The following is a 25,522-nucleotide window of genomic DNA, read 5'->3' as shown; positions in this document are numbered from 1 at the left end:
TTGCTCCATTTCCCCCTCTTCTCCAACCACCAGCAGCAGCTTCAGTCAGCTTGAAACATTCAGCTAACCCTCCACAGTCTCACAGATTTCCGTTGATACCCGCAACCATGGCCGAAACTTTCGAGTTCCAGGCTGAGATCTCTCAGCTTCTCTCCCTCATCATCAACACCGTCTACTCCAACAAGGAAATCTTCCTGCGAGAACTCATCTCCAACGCCTCCGATGCCTTGGACAAGATCCGCTACAAGGCGCTGTCCGACCCCAGCCAGCTCGACACTGGCAAGGACCTGCGCATCGACATCATCCCCAACAAGGAGGCCAAGACCCTGACCATCCGGGATACCGGTATTGGTATGACCAAGGCTGTAAGTTGACCCAAGAGCTCTCAAACCGTGCTTTGCGAGCCCGTACTAACAGATGCAGGACCTTGTCAACAACCTGGGTACCATTGCCCGCTCCGGAACCAAGCAGTTCATGGAGGCCCTGACTGCCGGTGCCGACGTGTCCATGATTGGTCAGTTCGGTGTTGGTTTCTACTCTGCCTACCTGGTCGCCGACCGCGTCACCGTCATCTCCAAGCACAACGATGACGAGCAGTACATCTGGGAGTCCAGCGCCGGTGGCACCTTCAGCATCACCCTCGACACCGAGGGCGAGCGTCTCGGTCGTGGTACCGCCATCGTCCTCCACCTCAAGGACGAGCAGGCCGACTACCTGAACGAGAGCCGCATCAAGGAGGTCATCAAGAAGCACTCCGAGTTCATCAGCTACCCCATCTACCTCCACGTTAAGAAGGAGGTTGAGAAGGAGGTTCCCGATGAGGAGGCTGCTGAGGAGGAGAAGCCTGCCGAGGAGGGCGAGGACAAGAAGCCCAAGGTCGAGGAGGTCGTCGACGACGAGGAAGACAAGGAGAAGAAGAAGAAGACCAAGAAGATCAAGGAGACCACCATCGAGGAGGAGGAGCTCAACAAGCAGAAGCCCATCTGGACTCGCAACCCCCAGGACATTACCCAGGAGGAGTACGCCGCCTTCTACAAGTCCCTGTCCAACGACTGGGAGGATCACCTGGCTGTCAAGCACTTCTCCGTCGAGGGTCAGCTCGAGTTCCGCGCCATCCTCTTCGTCCCCAAGCGTGCTCCCTTTGACCTGTTCGAGACCAAGAAGACCAAGAACAACATCAAGCTGTACGTCCGCCGCGTCTTCATCACCGACGACGCCACCGACCTCATTCCCGAGTGGCTCAGCTTCGTCAAGGGTGTTGTCGACTCCGAGGACCTGCCCCTCAACCTGTCTCGTGAGACTCTTCAGCAGAACAAGATTATGAAGGTCATCAAGAAGAACATTGTCAAGAAGTCCCTGGAGCTCTTCCAGGAGATTGCCGAGGACAAGGAGCAGTTTGACAAGTTCTACAGCGCCTTCTCCAAGAACATCAAGCTCGGTATCCACGAGGACTCCCAGAACCGCGCCACCCTGGCCAAGCTCCTGCGCTTCCACTCGACCAAGTCTGGCGACGAGATGACCTCGCTGACCGACTACGTCACCCGCATGCCCGAGCACCAGAAGAACATCTACTACATCACTGGCGAGTCCCTCAAGGCCGTCCAGAAGTCTCCCTTCCTGGACGCCCTCAAGGCCAAGGGCTTCGAGGTGCTCTTCCTCGTCGACCCCATTGACGAGTACGCCATGACCCAGCTCAAGGAGTTTGAGGACAAGAAGCTGGTCGACATCACCAAGGACTTTGAGCTCGAGGAGACCGAGGAGGAGAAGAAGGCCCGCGAGCAGGAGGAGAAGGAGTACGAGACCCTGGCCAAGGCCCTCAAGAACGTCCTCGGCGACAAGGTCGAGAAGGTCGTTGTCAGCGACAAGCTCGGCCTCTCCCCCTGCGCCATCCGTACCGGCCAGTTCGGCTGGTCTGCCAACATGGAGCGTATCATGAAGGCCCAGGCTCTCCGTGACACCTCCATGAGCAGCTACATGTCCTCCAAGAAGACGTTTGAGATCTCCCCCAAGTCCCCCATCATCCAGGAGCTCAAGAAGAAGGTCGAGGCCGACGGCGAGAACGACCGCACCGTCAAGTCCATTGTCCAGCTGCTCTTTGAGACCTCGCTGCTCGTCTCGGGCTTCACTATCGATGAGCCCGCCGGCTTCGCCGAGCGCATCCACAAGCTTGTCCAGCTCGGCCTCAACATTGAGGAGGACGACTCCGCCCCCGCCGAGGGCGCCGCCGCTCCCGCCGACGCCCCTGCCGTCGAGACGGGCGACAGCGCCATGGAGGAGGTTGACTAAGCATGTGCATCCTGGATCGGGCTACGGGCAAAAAGTTTGATTTTACACGATGGAGTTGAACGGTTTTAGAGCATTGGTCTGGACGTGGTTTGTTTTTTTCTTTGCGTTTGCTATTTCAGTTAGTCCCAGGTTAGGGCAGATGCTTTTACTCGTTATGCCCTTGATATCCCCTCTTTAGAGGCGAGGGAGAGTAATTTAGCCAGTCTATGAGCAATGAATAAACGGAATGGACAAGAAATCTGCAGTAATGACTTTGCAATGTGAAATGTGATGTAATTCTGGTGTAGTCGTGTCAAGGTGGAAGTTCTGCATGTCAAGGTGAAGGTTAAAATGATGATCATAATACTACGGACTTGAAACCTAGTGCCGATGTAACATCGTGAGATGTATATATATTGATGCCTGTATAATCACGTACACGCCGCCATTTATGTCGACCAGAGTAAGAAATAGAGACGAAAAGAAAGCCCATGTAAATACAAAGACAAGCGACAACTCGTCAGAACCAGTCTGAACGTATGTACGGAATGCTATGTAGACCTAAAAGAGAAAAGGGAAAAAAAAAAAGAGAGGAACAAAGACTACATGTAAGGAAAGAAGACTTTAATGCTGCTGAATGCTGGTTTGTAATGAAGTGTATGGAAAGTGCGTTTTTTTGTATGTCTGATAATATGACGAGCTACGTTGAGATGCGTTTTTGTGGAAGGGGGTATAGAGTGTCGAGTGGAAAGAGAGTGAGGAGGAGGAGGAGGAGGGTGGGTTTGAGAAGAGGTTTTATACGAGGACGTAGAGTGCGCAGATCTATTCTTTATTAGCTTCCTTTTCTCTGCTTGCGTTCGTTTTTTTGGGATGTTTTTGGTTTTTGATGGATAGGTTCCAGTTTGATGGAATTGCAAATTTGAAGATGCTGAACGGGGTAGTTGGGGGAAGGGGGTAAGATGGGATCAAGAGGGCAAACTCACCAAAGAAAGGCCCAAAATCATGGAGCACCAAAAACAGACGTTGTTCAAAGTCTTCCTGCCCCTCACCCACCTCGTGCGCTGCATCATGACAATCGGCAGCTGCAGCATCTGACACACGAAGCCGTACCCCCTAATCTTTTTCGTGATGCACGCCATGACAATCTCGTGCCCGACGGCAGAGATCAAGAACGTGATGAACGTGGCGAAAGCCTTGCCCGTGTGCGGCCGCGAGGCGCTGTACACGTGGCGCCGCAGGAAGGAATACACGGGGACGTTCCACTCGCGGGAGAATTCCATCCAGTCGGTGCTGTTCCACCAGTCGGCGTAGAAGTGGCGGTCGGCGAAGCGGGTGATTTCGGCGAAGGCGCCGAGGACGTATTCGAATATGACGAGGAAGACGAGGAGGAAGGTGAGCATGAAGGGGAAGAGGAGCCAGGAGATTGTTTCGGCGAGGATGAGGCATGATTCGAGGACCACGGAGGATGGTTGCTGTGCGCTGTGGGAGGAGGAGGAGGAGGAGAGGAGGTCGAGGCGGCGAGAGGCGTCGACGAGGACGGGGAAGATGTATTCTTCGGAGATGACGGTCAGGAGGAAGATGCAGCCAAAGGTGGCAATGATCTTGGAGACGAGGGCGGTCCAGTTGATGGCCGGGGTGCGCGGGTACTCGAGCTCGTAGCAGAGCGTCGGGCAGCAGAGGTAGTCGAGGTAGTTGGCCCAGGTGAGGTTGCGCGGGTACGTGACGTTGCCCATGGGGCTGGTGAGCTCGCGGGCGAGGTCCTCGCGCAGGGTGTCGATTTCGTCGGCGCTGGTGGGCTCTGCGTCTGCTTCGGGTTCGGGTTCGGGGTCGTGCACGGCGTGGCCGTTGCCGTTCATGGCGGGGCCGTTCATGGCGGTGCCGTTCATGACGCCCTTGTTGTCGATGCTGCCGCCCTGCTTCCTCGCCTTCTTCGGCTTGATAGCGGCGGCGTCGTCGTCGTCGTCCTTGTGCTGCTGCTGCTGCTGCTGCTGCTGCTCCAGCGGTCGCGGCAGGGAGACGCCGGACACGCTGCCCTTGCGGTGGTCGGCGCTCGGGTAGAGGTAGACGGGCCGGCGGTCGGCCCTCGAGGGGTTGGGCTCGTCGAGGCTGCGCAGCCGCTTCTCCGTCTCGGACAGGTGGCCGTTGTAAAAGGCGTACGAGTGCATCTTCATGAGCAGCACCATGGTGTGCAGCAGCAGGCAGACCTGGGCGGTCCAGCTCCAGTCGAGCCAGAAGGGCACGACGATCCAGACGGCCAGCCACAGGACCTGGTAGACGCTCTGCAGGGCCATGCCGCCCCTGCTCCAGCCCCAGGCGCCGCCCATGGGGCTGCTGCGCGCCCAGCGGTGCAGCGGCAGGCTGACGGCGGTGGAGGCGACCATGAGGAAGTCGGCGATGGCGAGGTGCCACAGCTTGTCGGCGAAGAGGGCCCAGATCTGGACGCGCAGCGGGTAGCCCGTGTCCTTCATGTTGCGCAGCATCGTGGTGATGCCCATGATGGCCAGCCCGATCCAGAAGAGGTTGAAGAAGCCGTGGAAGTCGCGGTAGTCGCTCTGGGGGTCAAAGTGCGACACGCGCGAGGCGAACTCGATGGTCGGGAAGATGCGGCGGCGCTGCTCGGCGCGGACCTGCTTGCGCGCGGACGAGAGAGACTTGGTCGACGGCGGTGCGTTGTCCGAGACGGGCGTCGAGCGGCCGCTGCTTTTTTCGTCAACAGTTAGACAGATGTTTCGATATACGGCCAGGAGGGTGATTGGGGGAGGGGGGGTCTCACCTTGTTGTCGCACTTCCCGTGCCGCTGTCGCCCGGCACCAGGTGCTGGTCGAGGTCCGAGGCGGCGCGCATCGCCTGGGCGTGTCGCGGGCGCAGGACATGGTCGTAGCCGTGGTCGACGAGGCTGTGGCCATTGGCCAGGGCGCCGGTCGAGGTCATGATGCGCCAGAGAGGAGGAGCTGTGCAGTCTTCATCCGGCGTTCGGATTGGGTGTGTGGGAGGAGACGGGAGGTTGAAGAATCGAGAGGTGCTTTTCTCTGGCGGGTAGAAGGGGCACAAAAGCCAGGTGGGTGGGTGTATGAATTGGAGAAGTTTTGTTCCAGAATGCGACAGCCCTCCTTTTTTGTTCACTTTTGTTCCTTGTCCTTGTTTCTTTATAAGAGCCTCTCTGCCTTGTCGCAACGCAGACGAGATCCTTCAGGAGTAGTGGATATCGTTCAAAGGGGATTCTAAAACAGGCCGCAGTAGCCGTATGCGAGTAATGCCAGAGGTAAATAGGAGGGCCGGGAGGGCGGTACTGGGAATATCGCTTGCAGCAATGCGGAACCGGGGGGTCTCGGTATGAAGAGCTCGTCTCTTGTTCTCCGATCCGCTGTTTCAGTCGCTGTATAAGGAAATATACAGTGTCTCAAAGGACGAGGGAGTAAGAACAGTATAAGCAGTTGGTTTAAAGGAGAATGAGAAGAGGTAATGTGAGATATAGTCGGAGTTTGTCGTCAAACTTGGAAGAACCAAGAAGAGGCAAAAAAAGCAGGGACCAAGTACAGATACGTCACCGCTCCAAGCTGGTGCCCCCACTTTTTCGGACTTGCAGGGGTTCCAGTGCTTCGACTGGAATTGGAGCTTCTTTCGGTTGGTGATGCAGCTTCCAGGGCTATAATGACTCTAGATGAGAATATTCCCGAGCGGGAGTTATTTTTGGTGCTGTGCAAGATCAGAACGTCGTAGTACTTGGGATCTTCGGACCTCGACCCTTCTTATATCTGTTTGAACTACAATTTCTAGAAAGACGGGCTGCATCCTTCTCCGCGCTCCCACATATCAACGTATAACATCCAACCAACTTCAATCCTTTCCCTACTCCCACCTTCTAGACCAGAATCCCGTCCGTCCAACCATCATCTTCCTCGCCACCCGACCCATCCGACCTTCCACCTCCCCCCATTGCTCACCCCCATAATCAAGACAACCTTAAATCCCCGGAAGTGTACACAACAGCTCGGCATATCGCACTCATTCAAACTTCCGAAACCTGTCAGAAACTTGTCGTGGCTTACTATAGCTTTTTCTAGTCTTGTTAAAGATCATGAGAGAAGGGAATCAGATCATGGTGTATTGTCCAAGGACATGCTACCAGAAGTATGTAAGAAGCAAATCGGGTGATTCTGGCTTGGAGAGCTCGGCTATAGATGGAGCCTTGGGCTCTTCAACAAAACGTAAGGGTGTTTTGGCTCTGTGCTTTTATGCGTGTAAGTGTAGGTTGAGGAAGCCTACTTGCACTCCTACCACGATTGCTTTGTGGATTGCTAAAAAGGTGGTAGTGTCTTACATGTGCGTCATGTACCAAGCACCTTTGTGGTCATCATCAGTAATATCACAGAGGCAAGTCAAGACGTCCGTACAAGCCCATGAATATTACATGCAAGCAACATCGTCAAATACAGGATTCGACTGCTGATGCTCCTCCGACCCAATGCCGCCAAAGAATAAAAGAAAGGACATGCTCCTCCATGCTAAATGCTCCTTAAATGCTACCCATCAGAAACAGAAGCCAATCCCTCTCGTCTCCCAGCCATCCATACAACCATACATGCAAACGCAGAATGCACCCCCATGCAAACCATCAAATCACATGAGAATGAAATGAAATCACCCCAGACCCCAAACGCCGGGCTTTTCGGCCCCCCTCCGATCAAATGACTCCATATGCATAACCGCTGCCGGACCTCCCGGGCCACCTCGGCTCATCCCGAACTCTCCAACGCCGTTTGGCACCCCCAAAGACAGCTTCCACCGAATCAAATTATCGCCGTCGTTCATCTTTTGGCATCCCCCGTCAACTCTTGCGCTCCGCCACCAGCCTCACGTCCCTCCCATGCCGACTGTGCACCGTAAACGTCCAGGGCATGTGCAGCCACCACTCCCCCCCGAGATGCTGCAGATACGTCCGCCACCACTGCGCGTCCTGGCTGCCGATGAAGAGCAGGTAGCTGTGGCCCTCGCCGTGCAGCCGCTGCGCGAACCGCTGCAGGCCCTCCTGCACCTGGAAGCGCCGCTCCTCGCTCCGCTGGTTCTCCGCGTCGTCGGCCTGCCACCCCGGGTCGACGACGGCGTCCACGTCGCGGACAATGTGCAGCGTCTGCCGCAGCGCCCGCACCGGCCGCGGGAACAGCAGCTGCAGGTAGCCGCCCGACGACGCCCGCGAGCGCCGGTCGCGGTACGACACCCCGTCCGTCAGCAGCCGCCGCTTGGCAAAGTCCTTGGCCTTGTAGTAGAAGACGTCGTCCACCAGGTTCGTGTTGAGCCACATGCTCACCATCCGGTCCATCGTCGCGCTCAGGTCCGACCCGGCCCGCCGCAGGTCGCTGGCGTACACGACCCGGAACGTCATCAGCTTGTACTCAAGCTCCAGCAGGTGCAGCTGCAGCCGCATCAGGGGCTCGTCCGCCAGCAGGAAGCTGTCGCTGAGCCGCGGCGTCGTCGGCCTCCACCCTCCGCTCATGAAGCTCTTGATCGAAGTGTTGGACGTGGACGACTCCGCCGAGTGCGCCGACGGCGTCGGGCTCGGCTCCCTTTGCATCGGGCTCGGCCTGCGAATGTCCCTGGTGTAGTTGACGCAGAGAAAGAAGTCGTGGTGCGGCCTCCCCGTCCTGCTCGTGGGGTTCTGCCGGATCGCATCTCGGCCTCGCTGCGCCGCCCCGTGAAAGTCGGTCCCCTTGATGAGCAGCTCGTTGTAAAAGGCCTCGAGGTAGGTCGCCACCGTCTGCCAGTGCACGTAGAACCACATGGCCGACACGTTGTGGACGCCACGCTCTAGGAAGATGTGGGCTAGGTTCGTCGTCGGTCCCGCGCGGTTGTACGCCGACAGACAGGCGTTGAGGACCACGTTTTCGATGTGGTAGTTTGCCAGCACCTTAGCGACGTCCGTGGCCCTAGCAAGGTGCGTCTGTGGAACTTGATATCCGTGCGAGCTCGAGACTTGGTGCTTCTTGGCAAACAAGAGCCAGGGGACTTGACGACCGTTCCTGTGCCGCGTTAGCCCTTGCTCCTCCTGCCTCACGCGTCCCAAGACCAGACTCACTCGTCCTCCATGATCCTCCCGTGAAGGTCAAAGTGCACCAGGTTAAACTGCACTCCGTGTCCTGCCCTCACCTTCAGATGCTCGTCCAGCTCCTCGATGCTGCCCGGCCGCACCACCTCCAGCAGCAGCCGGCTCCTCAGCCTGCGGTGCACGCTCATCAGCGGCCACTGCGCCAGGTCCGGCTCGGGATCGCGCTCCGCCCCCGACCGGCTGAAGTCGCGCGCAATCACCAGCAGCACGTGGAAGACGCCGCTCGGGTTGGCCTGAACGCTCGACAGCGACCGCGGCGGCCCCAGGGGCCGGGACGGCTGGCCGGCAAAGTGGCTCACGCGCGTCACTCGCAGGCGCAGGTTCGGCATCAGCGGCGCCTTGGTGGACTCGAGGAGCTCCCAGGCGAGGCAGTGGATGCCGCCTCTGCTGTCGGGCACTTGGGGGTCGTGGTGCTCGACAACGACGATCTGGGCCTCGTTGACGCCTGTCCGGAGCACTCTAGGTCTGAACAGGCCCAGCTGGCCCAGCAGCCTCTCCCCGTATTCCCGTATGCAGTCCTCAGCCCGCGATCTCTCGTCCGTGCCATTCTCCTCATTCAGGCTCTGCAGACTCCAATGCTGACGATCCGAGTTGCGCAGATAGTCCTCAAGGACGTCCTTGTACTGGTCGACGGAGAAGGGGTCGGTGATGGTGGTGGCGACCTCGGGCTGCTGGTTGACCTGGATGGTGACGTGCCAGGAGCGCCTCGAGTCGGCAGAGGCCGCGGTCGGCTCCGCTACCTGGTGGCAGACTGCCGCAAGGCGCACGTAGACGACGTCCATCGCCCGATCCCAGGTCTTCTCAGCGCGGCGCAGTCCCGCGGCCGCATATCTGGTCGTTGCCAATTGCTGCCGTGGCTGGTTGCGTTTGATCGCGAAGCACCTCCTCCACCCGCTCCTCGCAGCACCAGATCGTGCTGTCTTGCCTGCACTCTCGTGGATCCGCAGTCTGGTCAAATCTATCGCTCAATTCGAGTCGTCGCAATAGTTGTTATATCGCCTTTCGCAGGGACTGAAGCTCGCAGCTATCCGTCACTATTCCAGAACCCACAGAGGCACGTTAGCAACCAAACCACAATCAAGCTAAGCACCATGATCGCAATGGGAGAGCTATAACCTTACAATCATGCAAATCAATCGCACCACACGCATGCAGAAGGGAAAATCCAGAAGAACACGCGCGCTGTCCAGAAGAGAGGGTGTCAAGACAAAGAACCCGTAAGAGGCACATGAACAAGAACTGGAGACGACATGGTGTCTCAGCCCAGGGCAGACACAGCAAGTGCCGTCCAAGGTGTGCCTGCAGGGGTAGCAGAACAACCGAATCTGCAACCTGCACTAGTAAATAACGACCTAGACCTGCATCCCGGCTAGAATCTCCTCTGCCGCATTATGTACACGATACTACCACTGCAGCGGACATGCTCAGCCTCTTCTTCACAGCAAATCAGCCCCTTGAACGTACACGAATGAACAAGAGCAGCAGGAGGAGAAAAGAAGCAATGCCTCAAATATGGATGCCTAGCGCCTGAGCACACAAGGTAACCATATCGACAAAAGACAGCACATGCAAGACATAAAATGCAGTGCTCCAGGCATCCACCCTGCCTCGATACGTCACACCAGCCCTTGTGATCACCATCACCGGCAAAAAAGAGAACGCAAAGGAATTGAATGAAGAACCGCCACGTCTCATCTACCCTCCTCCCCTTTCCGCTTCATTGCCAAGGGAACCTTGGGAACATAGTGAAGCCTTACTTCAGCTGCGCTGTCCTTGTCTCGGGAACTGACCCCCCCCCCCCCTTAGACACACCAAAATCGACGCGTATGTGTTCCCGCTGCTTGAGACCTCATCGCCAACCCTAGAATCAGCCCTTTGAACCGATCATCTCCAGGACAATGGCTCGGCGATGTATAAAGTACCCTGGTTAATCTAGCAGTGTCTCACTACGGGTCCTCCCATTCGTATTGTATGTTCAAGATTTCCTTCACTGGTCTGTCTCATAACTGAAAGTCATTGGCCAAAACTCATGAACCCGACCTCATAACATCCACATACCAAATGTGACTCGTCAAGAACTACCCCCATATGTGTAGATGAGACTCTCATGCACCTTCATTACATATAGGTACTGCCATAGACGACATTTTCTCATCCCACGCAGGTGCCCGCTCAAAGGTCAAACAAAGAGGCCATCTGTAAGCTGATGAGGGTTGCGAAACACCGACTGCAAGTTAATAAGCTTTCTCGGGTACCCTAAGCAGCAGGAAAGGGATCTTATGTATACCTACCTATAGGTACCTATCAAAAGTCCAGGTACATGAAGGAGGCCATTAAGCTTTCCCAACCTCCATCATGAACCCCCCACACCACACCATAGCATCACCTGCACGCTACGACATCAAGAACGTATCACAAACGACGAAACTCAAATTGGACAGACCGGACCTGGTACCTCTACCTGCACATCATCCACCACGAATGAACCCGCTCAACAAAAACCAAAACCAAAATCAAAAACAGGCAAAGCGATAACAAAACAAGGCAGTCAGACGCAATGGTATAACAAAAAAGTCAAAGGCAAAAGCAGCGCAAATAGGACCAGAAAACAATGCGCAACAAGCGAAACAATACACAGCTCTGTACTCACACAATTTACCAAATCCTCACTTCAAATACAGTAATCTCTGGTCAGCCTTGCACGCATCACCACGCAAAACCCAGGACACAAAATCCACGAAACACCATGTAAGATACCAGCAATTTTTTCTCCATATTTTTTTTGATTCAGGTGTCTTTCTGAAGAAAAGATACCTAAAAAAGCGAAGCAGAAGCAAGCAGAGCGATAGGGGAAACAAGAAAAAGGAAAGGAAAAGGATAGAAAAGCCCCTCCCTTCCGCTATGGCGCCAATAACACCCTTCTCTTTAATCGAATGGTAGTAAACAAACAACTGAAAACAGTAAACAAAGTAAAGAAAGCCACCTCTTCTCTCAAGACGACACAGAAAAGACAGAACGCAGCGGGTAATATGTGAGACGGAAAAAAAGGAGGGTAATTACAGGGCTGAGCAACAAAGATGGACGGGTCGAATGATGTGAACAGAGCCGGAGTCTGCATGATTTTCCACAGGTGCAGACTCGGCAGTGCCCCCGAGATGGGCTCTCCTCTCTTGTATATACCAATGGCGTGTATTCTTCCACCTCTTGTCATATATCATCCGTTTCGAAAGGGTCCAAACTCGGGTTCGGCCTGGCGTTCGCAAAGACAAAAGAGAAGAAATTCGACGAGGTCGCTAGGGAATCAGTTGGTCGACAAATTGGTGGTGCTGTTTGACGAGAAAAGAAAGAAAAATTGGTGGCCGGCTAAGTCAAACAGCTTTTGGGGGGTAGTTCGTAACGTCGTAAAAGGGGGGGGGGGGGGGGGGGGGGNGGCAGAGAAAGCAGGTTGAGAAAGAAAAAAGAAGGAATGTTCTCGATATGTACGGATTAGTTGGCTCGTGCTCCCTGATAGTTGTCTAGTGTAACAGTAAATATGCAGTTGCTAACAAGTCTGGCAATGGCTCTTGGTAGGGGATAAATGCGCTCTTGGTTGCGTATGTTTGCGTGTGATGTGGGTTTGGGTCCGTCCTGGTTACATGACGACACAGCAGCCGCAGCCTCCCTTCTGGTCCTGGTCGTCCGGAACATCGGGCATCCTCTGGGTGCTCTGGGCCTTTTCGCTGAGCTGGCTCTGCGATTGCGTCGTTCCTTGGGGCGTCATGGGGGGTCGCTGGCCGGGCAGAGGGCTCTTGGGCGGCTGGACGTCGGAAATCTTGGGCATCGTGGAGTAAGACGAGCCCAGCCGCGGCAGTGGGCTCTTGGGGGGCTCTGCCTTGAGCGGCCACTCGTCCGACTGCGGCGCCGTCACGGGCGACTTGGCCTCTTCCTCGGCGGGGGGCTCCTGCTTGGCCCCTTCCAGCGGCGCAGAGTTCTCGCGGAACATTGGCAGCGAGTTGGTGTTCAGGGGCCGGAAATCCTTGTCGTAAGCATCGCCAAACTTGCCCTCCTGCTCCCACTTCTCCTGCATAAGCCTCTTTGCCACGGTGGGTATGATTTGCTGTTCCGGAGGCAGGCGAGGATCGGGTTTGTAGCTGTTGACCATCCACGGCGGGTTGCCCTCGGGCTGCTTGAGAGAGGCTTCTCCGGATCGCGTGGTGGGTCGTGCATTGCTGGTCGAGTCCTTGCTGGGGCCTGATCGAGTCTTGGGTCGTCCGGCGGCCTTGGGCTTCGTGTTGGCGGGCTCCGAGTTCTTGCGGTTCGCCGTCGGCTTCTTGGGCGATGAGTCGGTGGCAGACCGCTGTGCCGGCTTGGGTTTCTCAACCGGGGTGCTGGGGGCCAGTTCTCTGAGGGTGGCACTACCACTCCTAGATCGCGCCTGGAAGCATTGTCAGTTCATGTTCCCTCGCCAGGACATCAACCGCCAGTTATCCGCATTCGTCTTGCAGTGTCTGTCCACTAACCTTGGCAACAGGTATCCTCGAGCCCCCTTTGGCGTTTGCTGCACCAGAGGTGCTGTTTCCCTGCTCATCCACCACCTCGTCCGGAACTCTGAGGTCCCAAGGCGATGCCGGAGCGTCTCCAGAGTCTTCCTGCTTGGGCCGAATCTCGGCTGCATCGGTGCCCCTCCGAGCGCTCTTGTCTCGTCGCTGCTTGCTGGGGGCTCGTGACTTGGGGATGAAGCCGGCTGCCTGCAGCTCCTCGCTTTCTATCTGGGCCAGCTTGTCTCGGTGTATCCACTTCGACTCGACCTCGCCGACGGTGGAATCCGCGCGGCCGCGGTGCGTAAAGTCGTCTGTCTCGGGCTCGCCGGTCGACCAGTCCGACCGGATGTTGTCGAACTCGACGGGCGACTGGACGCCGCCCTCTGCATGTGCGTCCCACGGTGCGCTGGCTCGGTGGTCATCCTGCATCTTTTGCGTCCTGCCGTCCAAACGTGAGTCGTAGCGGTTGCTGGAGTTTCCGTTGAGCCGCGGTGCTTCATCGTCGTAGTATCCGGCACGAGATTGGTTATACGCCTCCTAAGACAGCCCAGGTTAGTCGGCAACCCTTCCCCAGCATTCCAATAAGGAGGCCCGTCAAACCATGTCATGCGGCCATGCAGCGCCTCGCAGGAGGCGTGTGGCGCACCTGATGGGGGGAACCAGATACTATGATGATAGAAAAACAAGAGAAGAAAAAAACACAATCAGTGGGCTGCTGCCGTCAAAACTTACTTCACGCTGGTCCCGGTACCTCCACGATGGCTCATCTCCATGGCTGCTGCTCGGTGGCGTCAGGGCTGTGGGAGCGCCCCGAGCCGCTGTAATGGCAGCCATAGCAGTAGCCGAGCTGTGTGTGGATGAAATTGATGTAATGAACCCGGTAGTTTTCCCCCTTTTCGACGGCAAATGCGGTATCGGCTCGACTGTGGAAGTGCGGCGGCCAAGGTGAAAAGGCAGAGCAAAGAAAAACGAATAAAAACTGTTGGATCGAATGTCAAGCTGAGAATGAAGAGAGAAAAAAATGCGATAGTGGCGGTCAAAGCCGGCCGTCGGTCCTGTCGCGTGCGACCAAAAGTCACCAAGCCTCGTGGAGTCGGTTTGTCGCGATCCCCTGAGACATGGGGTAATAATTTCTGGTTTCTTTTTCGGCTTCTTTCTTTCTTTGAAGGGGGATTGGATTGGACCGAGGACGGGGTGGAAGCACGCAGCGAGGAGCTCTTTTGACGACGCAGTGGGAGTCGAGCTGGCGTGCGAGCAGCGCCGCAGTGAGCCAGTCGAGCAAGCTGCAGAGAAGAGAGAAGAGCAAACGCAAGAGCCGGTGGTGATAATGAGTCGTTGCGTTGCGCTCCGTTACAGTCTTACCGGTAGTGCAAAGCACAGCAGCAGCAGAGTCTGGTAATCTCGGAGAAGGGGGAGGAAGCCGGGCTAGAGGCACAAGTTGGCGATGGACGTTGCAGGAGGCGGCTGTGGTTGGCTGGCGGCCTGCCTGCTTAACCGCCTCTGGCTGTAGCGAGCAGCGCTACGGGCGGTGCGTCTGCCGGGGGGGCGCTGAGCTGCAGTACGCGAGGGAACTCGCGATGACCGCGATGGCGACACTGCGGCTGGAGTACCCTCCGCGTACCCGCGCACGCCGACGCCAAATGCAGACAGCTCTCCCCACGATGACCAGACTCTGGCTCGACGGTTATTTCATCGCCGGCTGCCCTTTCAATGCACTCCAGGGTTTCTGCTGCAAAACCCGGCAAAGCCGCGCTCTGGAGCGGCTCGCCCGCCACGCAAAGTCTGTCACCGGCCTGTTGGCCTGGGGGCTTGCCCAGGCCTTTGGCCCACCCGCTCATTTGCCAGCAGTGCGCCAGGTCGGTTCGGGTGATGTCGTCGACAAGGGTTGATATAATCAGTGGAACTCCAAGGCTGGCCTTTGATTATGACCTGGTGAAGAGCTTTCTCTGCAGCCCGGGATGCTTCCCTTGCTTCTCCTTCTTCTTCTTTTCTTTTGCAGGCCTTTCTGCTGTCATGTGATGGATAGGGCACAGATGGAAGCGGGCAGAGAAGATCCAGCAGTCTGGTGCAGGTTCCAAATTCCAGGCATCGCGACCGGGCCCGTCCGTTGGCTGCCACAGGGGCCTGTCGCCGGTTTGCAGCGAGCATGGGCCCCTGCTGAACTCTCTGCATAGCACTGGATGGCTGGTGGTGGTGCGGTGGCAGTATTGGATGGCATTGGCATGTTACGAGGAGATTGGATATTGCACGGAACCTCAGTCATCCTCACCCGCTTCACAGGATCCCAATCACATTCGTCACAACATCCAACAGTAGCCAAGCCAGAGTCAAAGTGAAGCATCACAGCATGGATATTCAAGTGGCTGCTCTCCAGCAACAGGCGTTGGACCAGCTCTGCCTGTATGTACTCTGTACTGTACAGGCAGCCGTGGCGACTGCCGTATTGCCCCGGACGACCAGCTCAGCTTGGGCCAAGTGATGGAGTGCACGAGTACTACATGTACCTGCTCGTATGAGTGTCTGCATGGCTGGGGCTGCATGGGGTATTCGTTACCACCAGTCCGAGCCGCAGTCAACTTTCAGCTGCGTATCGATACATGTCCTTGTTGTGCTGGAGTGCATGACGAGTACAGAGCAGGTACCTGTCTCTTGTAACGAGAATGGCAGCTCACAGAAGGAAGGAGAAAGGGGGCATGGTGACATGAACATGTACCTCACCATCAAATTCGCGAATGGCATTTCGCCTCTTCATCACATCGAGTCCTCGCCATGGCCTCATGTACCAGGTATTCGGCAGTCATGTTTCGGCAAGCAGAATCTTGGAGCCGCAGTTCAATGCACCGCAACTTGGGACGACGAAAGGGCTGAAAAGCACAAAGGGAGCGCGGCTGCTTGTCGCCTTGTCCTCCTTTGGCCTGCCGGGATCATAAGAGAGTGTCTGCGGCTATTCGCATCAACTAATGAGTGGCTTGGGAGGGAAGCAGATAGTACAATGCCGTACAATTCAAAGTCTGTGTGACCGCCAATTCGTCACATGTGGTGAGCATAGGAACCCGTCTCTGCGGCTCTTAATGTGGTATCTGGTGGTGGCATCTGCTGACGATGCCACAGAATCGATCGATGCCCCTGCGACACCAAGCTTTGCAAGCCACTGTCATTGCGATACTTGCAGTTATCCTTTGTACATGTGCTTGATATGCATGTATGCTCCCTCAACGCACACTCAATCACCTACGTCAGTGTGCTGGGCTGGATGAAACACCATCGTGAGCATCGTGCCGCCAAACAGACGCAGTTAAGCCAGCCTCAACTGACGGCCCGACGGCCCAAACGCCCCTCTGTCCTTGATTTGAGGGCCGACATGCCCTGAAACCGTGCTTTCAGCCACGGTGGGGAAGTTGCTGTTTGACACACAGTCACCACAGGCACGCAGTGGACGGGGAGGGCGGGAAACACTTGCACATGCGAGCACACGGACGGTGGCAGCCAGCGAAGGCTGAAAACCGCGTGACGGCCGTGCAGCGTGGCTGGCTCACTTGATACATGGATCCAGGATGGCGATCCTCGCGGGACAGGAGCATTGTGATGCCGGGTGCGGAGTACGGTTGAACCTCCATCGATTGTCACCCCAAACCGCCCCCCCGATATCGAGCTTGCATATCTTTCCGGAGATCAGACGAGGCAGCCCAGGCATGTGTGTGGAGGCATTTGTATCGTGCTGGGCTGCGTGGATATATAGATGCTCTCTCGAGACGATGGGGGAGGACAGCATCTGAGCTCTAATCTCAGGCCACATACACGAGAAATTGCAGATGGCGACGGACGGTGATACACGTGGGAAAATGACCTCATCACCCTGCAGACGCATATTCCGCGCCTATTTTGGGACAGGGCTGATGGAAGTTGACGGGCTGAGGTTGGAAGAGTGACTCGAGGAAGCAAACAATTGCATCCAAAGGCGTTGCCTGGCTCTTACATGCAGATTCCATGTACGAGAGCATTCGGTGTAGACGGAGCTGCACAGCGAAAGGCACAGCGACGACGCCCTTGGTACCAGACGCAGCCAATCAAGAGCCCACGGCCTGTATGCTGTGCTACCAAGCTCATGTTCGAAGGCCCATGTTAGCTGATCAAATCAACTCGTCTGCACGCTGGCCAGAGTCCTTGCAGTTTCCTGGCAACGATGCATCAATTCCTCCGGGGGGCGAGCAGGCGTATAAAATCGTCCCCTCGTCGTCCGTCTTCATCTGGAGGAGCAGACATTGGCTTGTTCATCAGCAGACCAAAGAGTCGGTCTGTTCGTTTTCTGTCAATTTCCCCGAAAACACAGCTTCTTGCTCCAACAAACCACCACCATGGCGCTCATGGCGACCCCAAAGTTGCGCAAGACACGGATCGTGTGCATCTCCGACACGCACAACTGCAACGTCAAGCTTCCCCCTGGCGATGTCTTGATCCATGCCGGGGATCTCACCAACAAGGGGAGCATTTCAGAGGTAAGCCGTCGCTTTGTTGCCGGTCTTTGGCCCGACCTCCAAGTCTGGCACCCTTGACGTCACACGTCTGGATTTTGGCTGACCTCCGATTGCGACAACGTGCAGCTCTCTCGGGCAGTGAAATGGCTTGAGGAAGCCGATTTTGAAGCCAAGATTGTCGTGGCAGGTAAGTGGTGATGGGTTTGGACTGATGGATCATCTTAACTGTCAATGCTGATGATCAGTAGGCAACCACGACGTTACGCTGGATGAAGACTTTTACTTCCATCACGGCGACCACTTCCACAACAAGATCAAGCAGAATCCAGCCGACTGCATCAACCTGCTCGCCTCGTCGCCATCCCTCACCTACCTATGCCACGACTCGGCCACGATCCGTCTCAAGTCGCCCACGGGCCCGCATACCGAATTCACCATCTTTGGCTCTCCATACTCTCCCCGCAGCGGACTGTGGGCGTTTTACTATGAAGCACCGACCTCTGAGGATGGCACCGCTGCTGACCTGACTTCGCTGTGGGAACTGATCCCACTAGAGACCGACATCGTGGTGACGCACACGCCGCCACGTACGCACTGCGATCAACCCGACGGTCAGCGGTCAGCCGGCTGCGAGGCCCTGCGCCAGGCGCTCTGGAGAGTAAGGCCCAAGCTGGCCGTCTGCGGGCACATCCACAACGGGCGAGGCGCGAAGCGAGTCCTCTGGGACCTCAAGAACGCGTCCAAGCCGTACGCAGAGAGGGCCGCCATGTCTTGGGAGGATCCGGGCGCGGGCAACAACAAGATGAGCCTGGTCGACCTTACGGGTAAGTCAGGCAAGATGGCGGCCCTCGCAAACGACGGCTCGCACCCGGGCCGGCCTAGCTATCAGGACGGCCAACAGACGGCTTCCACGCCAGCTCCCGCGGGGCCACATTCGGAGGAGTCATCACAGCAGGGCTCTAGCGTCGCTGCCCAAAAGCAAGGCGGCGGTGACGGCGATGACGGTCCGGTGGGCTACGGGGGAGATCCGGAGTCTGAGGACTGCGATTGCGAGGCGCTGGCGGGGAGGCAGGGTCGCAAGGAGACGTGCGTCGTGAATGCGGCGATTATGAAGGGTAGTTATCCGCACGTCGAGGGGAAGCAGTTTAGCAAGCCGATTGTGGTTGACTTGTATCTGCCTGTGTGGGAGGATTGAGCCTGAGGAAACTTGATGAGCGACGAGCTGGATGAGGCTGAATGAGACTTGAGGAGGAAGGATGAATAGTGTAAGGGGGGGGAGGAGTCGGCATCGTGACGAGAGCTGCCATCGAAGGAGCAGCTCGAAGCATGTGATGGTCAGGGAGTGGTGCGCTTGCGGCATGTAACATATTTGTTGAGATACGCCGTGGTGCGATGAACTTGCTCGGGATACTCGCGCAGGACGTGAGTTTCTTGTCGGTACGCCCTCGATGGCATGGTATGTAGGCAGATGCCAGCAAGCTAGCCATTGACGAATCAACGGGATGTAGACGCATTCTGTGATACCCGCGACAGGAACACTGACAGCAAAGCAATCATTTCATCGAACCAAAATAGTTCGAAAGGAGAGTTGTAGTTGACAAGTCTGCCTACCGGCTAACCAGCAGATTTGTGATGAAAAGTCAGACCTAAGAGTGACAACACATCCCATCCATCCCATCCCATCTAGTTCAAGCTTAGACGAATCGTGGATCGAGGTTTTTGTTTGGGGTTGTCTGATGCAGGGCCAGCGCACTATGCCCACCCTCTTTTTTATTTATTTTTCTTAAACGTCTTTCCCCTGGTGCATTGGGGAGGAGGGGAGGTATGATGTACCTTGACTTGGATTTGGACTTGGACTTGGACTTGGACTTGGACTTGGACTTGATAAGGTATGTACCTTATGTATGTATGCACTCGTGCTTTGCAACCCCTGCAACTGGGTCTATCTATGGCTAAGGTACGTGGTATGGATAAGGAGGGTTGATGGGTTGAATCACTTTGCGGGCTTGCATGCAGAATGCCTACTTTACCTAGGCACGTAGTACATAAGTGCTTTGGTGCGAAGTAACCCTCTTGCAGCAGAAGAAGGGGGAATAAGACCCTCCTACAGGACAAGGAAGGGGGATAAGGGGAAAGAAGGATGAAAGCCAGACAGGTTGGGTGTGATGGATTTCTTACCTTAGGTGGTCGTACTATAAGTAGCGAAGTACTGGAATTCTTTTATGTCTGCCTACGTGGACGTGTCGGCAGATGAAGTCTTCGAGCAAAGGGATTGGTGATTCTGCGTCCAATGAGATGCATGGGGTTTGATAGCCGGATAGACGAGACATGCCTATCATGCACGGGGTAGGTACTGTACCTCTGTCCCGGCATGGAGCACGGAGCATTCTGGGGTAAAAGAGACAGATATGGTGACGGTGATGTATGATTTGCCGATTCCCCTCTTCTGCCTCGTGTAAATCCTTTCCGATCATCGGAAGAACCTATATGAGTCTGTACCTGGGTATGTATGCGGGTTGGAGAAACGGGCAAAGAGGGGGGGGAAAAGGCAGAGACGGCCAGCTCGCATGGCATTTAGCACGACCAGCTTTTGCTTTTCTGAGTTATGTTTTCTCTTTTGTGCAGGATGTTGGTTTTGCCTTTTTTATTTTACAAAGTAGTATGTACGTCCTATGCGAACCCCTTGCTTCGAATAGCACTGCATGGATGAAGGATTGCTCTTAGTTGGAGTCGTAGGCTTACAAGGCATATGGGGAATGCTAAGGGAGTCATGTCTGAGAGATGATTGGGAGGTTGGGGGAAGTTTGTGGCGGCGCCTCTTCTGAGGGGGATGGAATTTCTGGTGATTGAAGGATCTGGCGGTGAGGGTGCTTAGAGTGGCTTTCTGATAAAGTGGTTGATTTGTTGGATTGGGCTATTTGGATGGCTTGCCGGGAGAGATTCTGCTTTATGCTCTGTGAATGTTTGGTTGGGCCTATGTGTGTAGGGTAAGTGTTGCTGTGAGTGTGCTATGAGTTGTGGAGTGTACATGTAGGCAGTCTGAGTGGGAATCCATTCGTGGAAGAGACAAGGATGGACACGAATGGATCAACTTCAATTTCAACGAATAAGGATCGCTCCCACGCAGAAGAACAAACCTCAAGACTCGGTCATCCTGAAATGACCAAATCTGAATGGTCCAAAAACGAACCGTGACGCCTGTCCTGCGTGTGCTCTGTGTGTGTGAGGTGTGTGTGGACTGATGTATGCCTGCCCGCCGCATGCAACCCCGTCCTGTTTCTTGTTGGAAAAAAAAGCGTCTCGTGGACAGATTTTTGTGCTCACCGCCCCATGGACTTCTCTTTGATTCGCGGGGGGGAAGGACATGTCATTGGGTGCGATGGAAGGCTTTTCTTTTCCAACTTGCTTCTAGTTGGATGCTATTGGGTGCGGCGTGGAATGGGGGGTGATGCGGGTTTTCTGTCTGATGGAATTGGATGGCTTGCTTTTCTGTGTGGACTTTTTGGGATGAGGTTGTGAGGGGGGACTGGAGATGCGATTTTGTCCTATTAAATGGTGATTTGCGTGGAGAGAAGGATGTTAGTGGTAGGTTAGTTGAGGGTTGGCTGTTATGGAAGGCTTAGAGAAGAAAATTGTGATAACTGATGGAATATCGAGGCCGTGATCTGCTCGCTCATCAGGTCTCATGGTCCGCGTTTGGCGCGAGTAAGCCAATGGCGGGCAAGCATTGTGCTTGCGTGAGGAATTGATGGAAAGCCGTGACAATGTATTTGAGATGCTGGAGAGCATTTGGCAGCGTTGAGATGAGTGCGTCTGTAGACACTGATGCGGAACGGAGCATTTCGGGGACGAATTCGAGGAAGAATGTGAAGAAGAAACGAAAGAAAGCGCTGAGCCAGTGTGACGAAGCTATCACGAGCTCGCAGCACTTGAAATCTCGGCCTCATTTTGCTTGCCCCCCCCCCCGAAAGCGACAACATGAACAGCCATAGCCGTGAAACTGCGCCTCCGTCTCGTCTCCCATGAGAATTCTATGGCCCGGCCAGTCCGGCTCGTGGAACGTGGGAAATGCAACCGCAGAAAGAGCACGTTTTTTTTTTTCCCTCACGCATCTTTCTTGCAGGTTCACGTCGAGCGAAAGGGCAGTGACCCAACGCAAAGAAGGCGTGTGATAGCCATTGCTCATCGACGAACTTCTGGCAACGGATCGAGAATCCTTGGCTCAGTAGCTCCTCCGTTTGGCGTAGCATTGGAAACTGACTGCTACCCGTATCGTATACCGTATCTCTCAGCTCGGAGTAGAAGCTATCAGCAGCCCCTCATGTTCCCAATCAGACGATTTCACTTCCTCACAGCTCAGCATAATACCTCGTAGCTCTCTTCGATCACCTTCGCCTTTCTCCAGCTGTACAAGTACATGTCGTAGCTTGCGCCAATGACGCCCCAGCAGCAAGCGCCCGGTCACATCTCTAGCACAACATCGCTCAACCACCACATGGCTCTCTCAAGACGGACCGCTCCATGTTCCAAATCATCCACAGTGGCAAAACACGCCCGGCTCGTCTTTTCCCTCAAGCTTCCCCACGTGGCCAGTCACAGGGCCGGGAACGATTTTCGCTTTGTTCTAAGGTTTATCATCACACAATGGGGAGTCAGATGTTGCCGTCAGATCAATGCGACGAACTTGTGCTTGGGCGGATGGGTGCCTTGATTTAATGGCTCACTTTCAGCAAGTACATACAGCTGCTGCTGCTGTTGCATTTGCGTCCTATAAACAGGTGTAGAGCTTTGACCGATGATGAGGTGACGCTGACGATTGCTCGCATTGATTTTGGAGGGGTATCTTGACGGGCTGCTCAGGTTCAATCACAGCCCTTTTTTATGGGCGCGGACGGCCGTCAAGTGACGATCTCCCCCTCCTTGAAAAGCTCCCGAGATCAGCTCAAGCTGGTCCACTGACAAGTAACATCTACTTCCGAGCTCAAATCGATTCGATAACGCAGCTCCTCCGAAGCTTAAAGCTTACCCTTGTAACTCTACAAAGCTCCAAGATTCACCGGCATTGGGTTTAGCTGGTGTGAATGTGATTCAACACAATGAGCTTTACCCGCACGAGCAGCAACGGCTCAGCTGGCGGGAGAGCCAAGCGCGCCAAAGCCTCCTTCTTTTCACCTCACATGAGCCCCGGGAACCCCTGCCGGCGTCTAAGAATCACCGTCATTGTCGTTTTTCCACGTTTGCCGCAATAGCAATCGGAATGCTTTCATGCTACTGTACTAGTAGTACAGTAGATAGCAATAGCTCCAGCAGGTCGAAAACCGCTCACTGCCAACGTTGCACCGTTAGCTTCGAGAAGCCCGTGATGGCGTCTTGCTCTCTGTTTAGTGCCGCCCACGGGCTAAAATAAGGGACGGCCGCCAGCGGATCATCCGCTGTCCCGTACGGTTTCTTCATGGCGTTGGCTCTACGGCAACAGCATCGGGGGCTCTGTTGGGCTTCTGCTCCAAACGGGAGAGCTCTCTGTATATCACCCTGCGTTCCAGTTTGCAGGCCTTGTCGTGAAGCATTTACAAGTAGACCTGGCCTCACGTACCTTGTCACAAGGAGAGCCTGATCGTTACGTGCACTCAGCCTCCATGCAAGACAGCGCCCGTCTCGAGCCTCGCATAAAAGTACAGTACAGACACAACGGCATTCCCGCTTCTCGTCCTCTTTTCCTCCCATGATGCCCAAAAAAGCCCACCATGTGGAAACGCTCCGCTCGCACCGTACCGTTCACCCGCGCCGTTTCTCCCCCTCGTGATCTTGGCCCGTCACTTTTCGTCACCCCTTCAAGCAACTAGCAGAGCCGTTTTTTTTTCTCAACCCGTCGTTTGGTTGTATTTTTCTTGCAGGTCACGTTGGATGATCGACTCCTGTCCGCTCTTTGCCCGCTCCTGCTGACGAGCTTCTGAACCCGCTGGCGGAGCATCTGGATCCTGATGGGCTCCGTAGCACCTAGTAGATACTACGAGCCGTGAGAACAGCTTCCGCCTTGGATGCTTGTTAATACCTTCCCTTGACGGAAGCGTATCGTATCTATTTCTCCAGGCGTTGCTGAGGGGAATTGCGTCTGCAGGGCAGCTTTTTCTCCCTCTTTTCCCTCCACAGACTATCGGATAGATACCAGCGGCAAGGCAGCTCCAGCTCCAGCTTTCCCAGGCCGAATACCTACGCTACAATAGTAATATTCGCACGTGCCATGTCCAATGTATGGACGAGAGTGACGGAATCTCCCCTCGTTAGCCCAACAGTGGCCCGACTGGTGTCCAGTCAGGAGAGCGTGGCTTGGGCCCCCTGGGACGGCTGGGTTTCACTGGGGCCCCCGCGTCGTCACCTGGCTGGGCGAACGTCGAATGGAATCTCTTGGAAGCAAGCCCTCCTCCCTTTCTCTTCTTTGGTCTCCCCCGCCAAGGTCTCTCATCTGACAGGGCCGGCGCTGTCCAATCAGGCCAGGCTCTTCATGGCTTGCCGTTCTTTGCCCATCTCACAGCCTCGCTGGCCCGCTGTTCCTGGATCTAAGCTAATAGTAGTTGAATCGTTCGAAACGGGTGTGCGTGCCAGGTGCCGTCTCATTGTTCATTGTTTTCACCAACCACATGCGTGGAAGCTTCCTTTCTAGTGTTCCTTTTTTCCTTTCCCCTCTCCACGCTGGCACATCGACTGGGAGGTGGGCAGCGCCGAACAAGGGAGGGGAGAAAAGGGAGCTTCTAGTTGCTTTGAGGCGTGATAGGCAAGGTGATGGGCTTCCAATGGTGCAAAGAGGAGGGAAGGGGAAAAGGGCAGCCCCAGATGGTGTCATGCAGTGACGCCGGCGGCAGCGAATGGCGAGTCGCGGGCTTCATGCACGTCCAAGGTAGGCCAGAAGGGCAGCCAAGCAGCGTTGCTGGTGTGGGCGATGCTGGCCGCGTGCGTGCTTCGTATCGAGCACTTCTTGGAGGACGGTTGCCGTGGTGCTTGTTTAGGTGCTGGATCCGTGTACATCTTGCTTCTGAGCATGAGGTACGCGATGGAGGACATGTCGTTAGAGCATAAGGCGAGGTACCCGTTGAATCGAAAAGAGGTCGCACTCCGTGCTACTGTCTTATCCTACCCCATGGAACTGGTCGTGAGTGGTGGCTCGTGATGCGGGCGACTTTGCTTTCCGTGCGTCGTACATACACATCACATACGGAGTACATGGATCCTCACATGCCCTCTGAACCATGAATGTGAGGCAAGGAGGAGCACATCATATCATGTACATGGAACCATATGGAGGGAGTGCTGGTGCGCGGTCTGCTCCGTGCATTGAGTGCATGTACATTCAGATCACTCGCATGTACGTTTCGATGATGGCTGGGGATCCCGGGACGTCGTCAAGATGGTCACTCTAGGCGACAAGTTGGGCCTCATCCGTGATTCGCGTCTCTTTCATTCTCGGTGCCAAATCAACCTCGAATCGCGCCAGGCACAGGACGCGGATGCCCTGGCGCGTCGGTGCCTGTTCGAACCGCGGACGCATCGTGGCCTGGCGCGGTGCCTCGCATATGCCGCTGACTGGACGGAACACCTTCTCCCCACTAGCTGGCCATCGAGTATATGTAGCTTCGGTATGATCAAGGAGGCGAGAAGGATGAGGATCAAGGCAGAGAGGGCCTCGGAGCAGCGATATCATTGGCGAGGGCTGGACGCAGGTTGAACAGGTTGGGGGGGGGGATCCGAGGGAACATGGAGCAGACAGACGCTCATGCGACGTGTGTCTGCGGCTCAGCGAATGATGCTGGGCCGAAGGAAAGGGGGAAGTGTAGCAGGTGGGCGGTGGGTGATGGAGAGATGCTCGTGACTGGGGAACAGGCTGTGATGCTCGCTGGTGTTCTGGAAAGGGGGTGGTGATGGTTGGTGTTGGTACCTGGTTGAGGCGATACTCTTATCCTCCGGACGAGCACCTGAGGCCACATGTACTTTGAGGCGTCTTCTTTTGGCAAGATCGCGATGGATTGATCGCTTGATGGCGTACCTGGCATATGCCTACGTGTTGGTCGGAGCCATTGATTGCCTGCCGTATTCTGTCTGCCTGATTCGAACCTCCCTCTGGAGAACAACCTCCACGGGGGGCAGCTGAGGGATTGCGAGCTCCG

General features: G+C 55.6%; 8 protein-coding genes across 8 annotated transcripts; 3 read left to right on the top strand and 5 right to left on the bottom strand.

Moving 5' to 3' along the window:
• Positions 1-85: 85 nt before the first annotated feature.
• Positions 86-2,286, top strand: CCMA1212_008119 (uncharacterized protein; the record flags this gene model as incomplete). The annotated part of the gene is made up of 2 exons (XM_073705266.1): positions 86-365; positions 424-2,286. The coding sequence occupies exons 1-2, from the start codon at positions 108-110 to the stop codon at positions 2,284-2,286; spliced, it is 2,121 nt and encodes a 706-aa protein (XP_073556273.1). The 5' UTR covers positions 86-107.
• A 774-nt stretch (positions 2,287-3,060) lies between these two features.
• On the bottom strand, positions 3,061-5,196 carry CCMA1212_008118 (Sterol O-acyltransferase 2; the record flags this gene model as incomplete). Its single annotated transcript, XM_073705265.1, has 3 exons — positions 3,061-3,087; positions 3,315-4,965; positions 5,039-5,196. 3 exons carry the CDS (start codon positions 5,194-5,196, stop codon positions 3,061-3,063), a joined length of 1,836 nt encoding a protein of 611 aa, XP_073556272.1.
• Positions 5,197-7,093: 1,897 nt separating this feature from the next.
• CCMA1212_008117 (uncharacterized protein) lies at positions 7,094-9,519 on the bottom strand (the record flags this gene model as incomplete). Its single annotated transcript, XM_073705264.1, has 3 exons — positions 7,094-8,282; positions 8,339-9,326; positions 9,516-9,519. 3 exons carry the CDS (start codon positions 9,517-9,519, stop codon positions 7,094-7,096), a joined length of 2,181 nt encoding a protein of 726 aa, XP_073556279.1.
• Positions 9,520-11,267: 1,748 nt separating this feature from the next.
• On the bottom strand, positions 11,268-11,579 carry CCMA1212_008116 (uncharacterized protein; the record flags this gene model as incomplete). The annotated part of the gene is made up of 1 exon (XM_073705263.1): positions 11,268-11,579. The coding sequence occupies one exon, from the start codon at positions 11,577-11,579 to the stop codon at positions 11,268-11,270; it is 312 nt and encodes a 103-aa protein (XP_073556278.1).
• Positions 11,580-11,999: 420 nt separating this feature from the next.
• CCMA1212_008115 (uncharacterized protein) lies at positions 12,000-13,735 on the bottom strand (the record flags this gene model as incomplete). The annotated part of the gene is made up of 3 exons (XM_073705262.1): positions 13,621-13,735; positions 12,868-13,425; positions 12,000-12,782 (listed from the first exon to the last, which is right to left on the bottom strand). The coding sequence occupies exons 1-3, from the start codon at positions 13,720-13,722 to the stop codon at positions 12,000-12,002; spliced, it is 1,443 nt and encodes a 480-aa protein (XP_073556281.1). The 5' UTR covers positions 13,723-13,735.
• A 730-nt stretch (positions 13,736-14,465) lies between these two features.
• CCMA1212_008114 (uncharacterized protein) lies at positions 14,466-14,777 on the top strand (the record flags this gene model as incomplete). The annotated part of the gene is made up of 1 exon (XM_073705261.1): positions 14,466-14,777. One exon carries the CDS (start codon positions 14,466-14,468, stop codon positions 14,775-14,777), a length of 312 nt encoding a protein of 103 aa, XP_073556280.1.
• Positions 14,778-17,243: 2,466 nt separating this feature from the next.
• CCMA1212_008113 (putative rhamnogalacturonate lyase C) lies at positions 17,244-18,558 on the top strand (the record flags this gene model as incomplete). The annotated part of the gene is made up of 3 exons (XM_073705260.1): positions 17,244-17,384; positions 17,490-17,550; positions 17,612-18,558. 3 exons carry the CDS (start codon positions 17,244-17,246, stop codon positions 18,556-18,558), a joined length of 1,149 nt encoding a protein of 382 aa, XP_073556275.1.
• Positions 18,559-24,200: 5,642 nt separating this feature from the next.
• On the bottom strand, positions 24,201-24,422 carry CCMA1212_008112 (uncharacterized protein; the record flags this gene model as incomplete). The annotated part of the gene is made up of 1 exon (XM_073705259.1): positions 24,201-24,422. The coding sequence occupies one exon, from the start codon at positions 24,420-24,422 to the stop codon at positions 24,201-24,203; it is 222 nt and encodes a 73-aa protein (XP_073556274.1).
• Between the last annotated feature and the right edge of the window lie 1,100 nt (positions 24,423-25,522).

Source organism: Trichoderma ghanense (genome assembly GCF_004382785.1).
Source record: "Trichoderma ghanense strain CCMA-1212 chromosome Unknown scaffold_11, whole genome shotgun sequence".
Classification (NCBI taxonomy): domain Eukaryota; kingdom Fungi; phylum Ascomycota; class Sordariomycetes; order Hypocreales; family Hypocreaceae; genus Trichoderma; species Trichoderma ghanense.
This window is presented reverse-complemented; position numbering and strand designations above follow the sequence as displayed.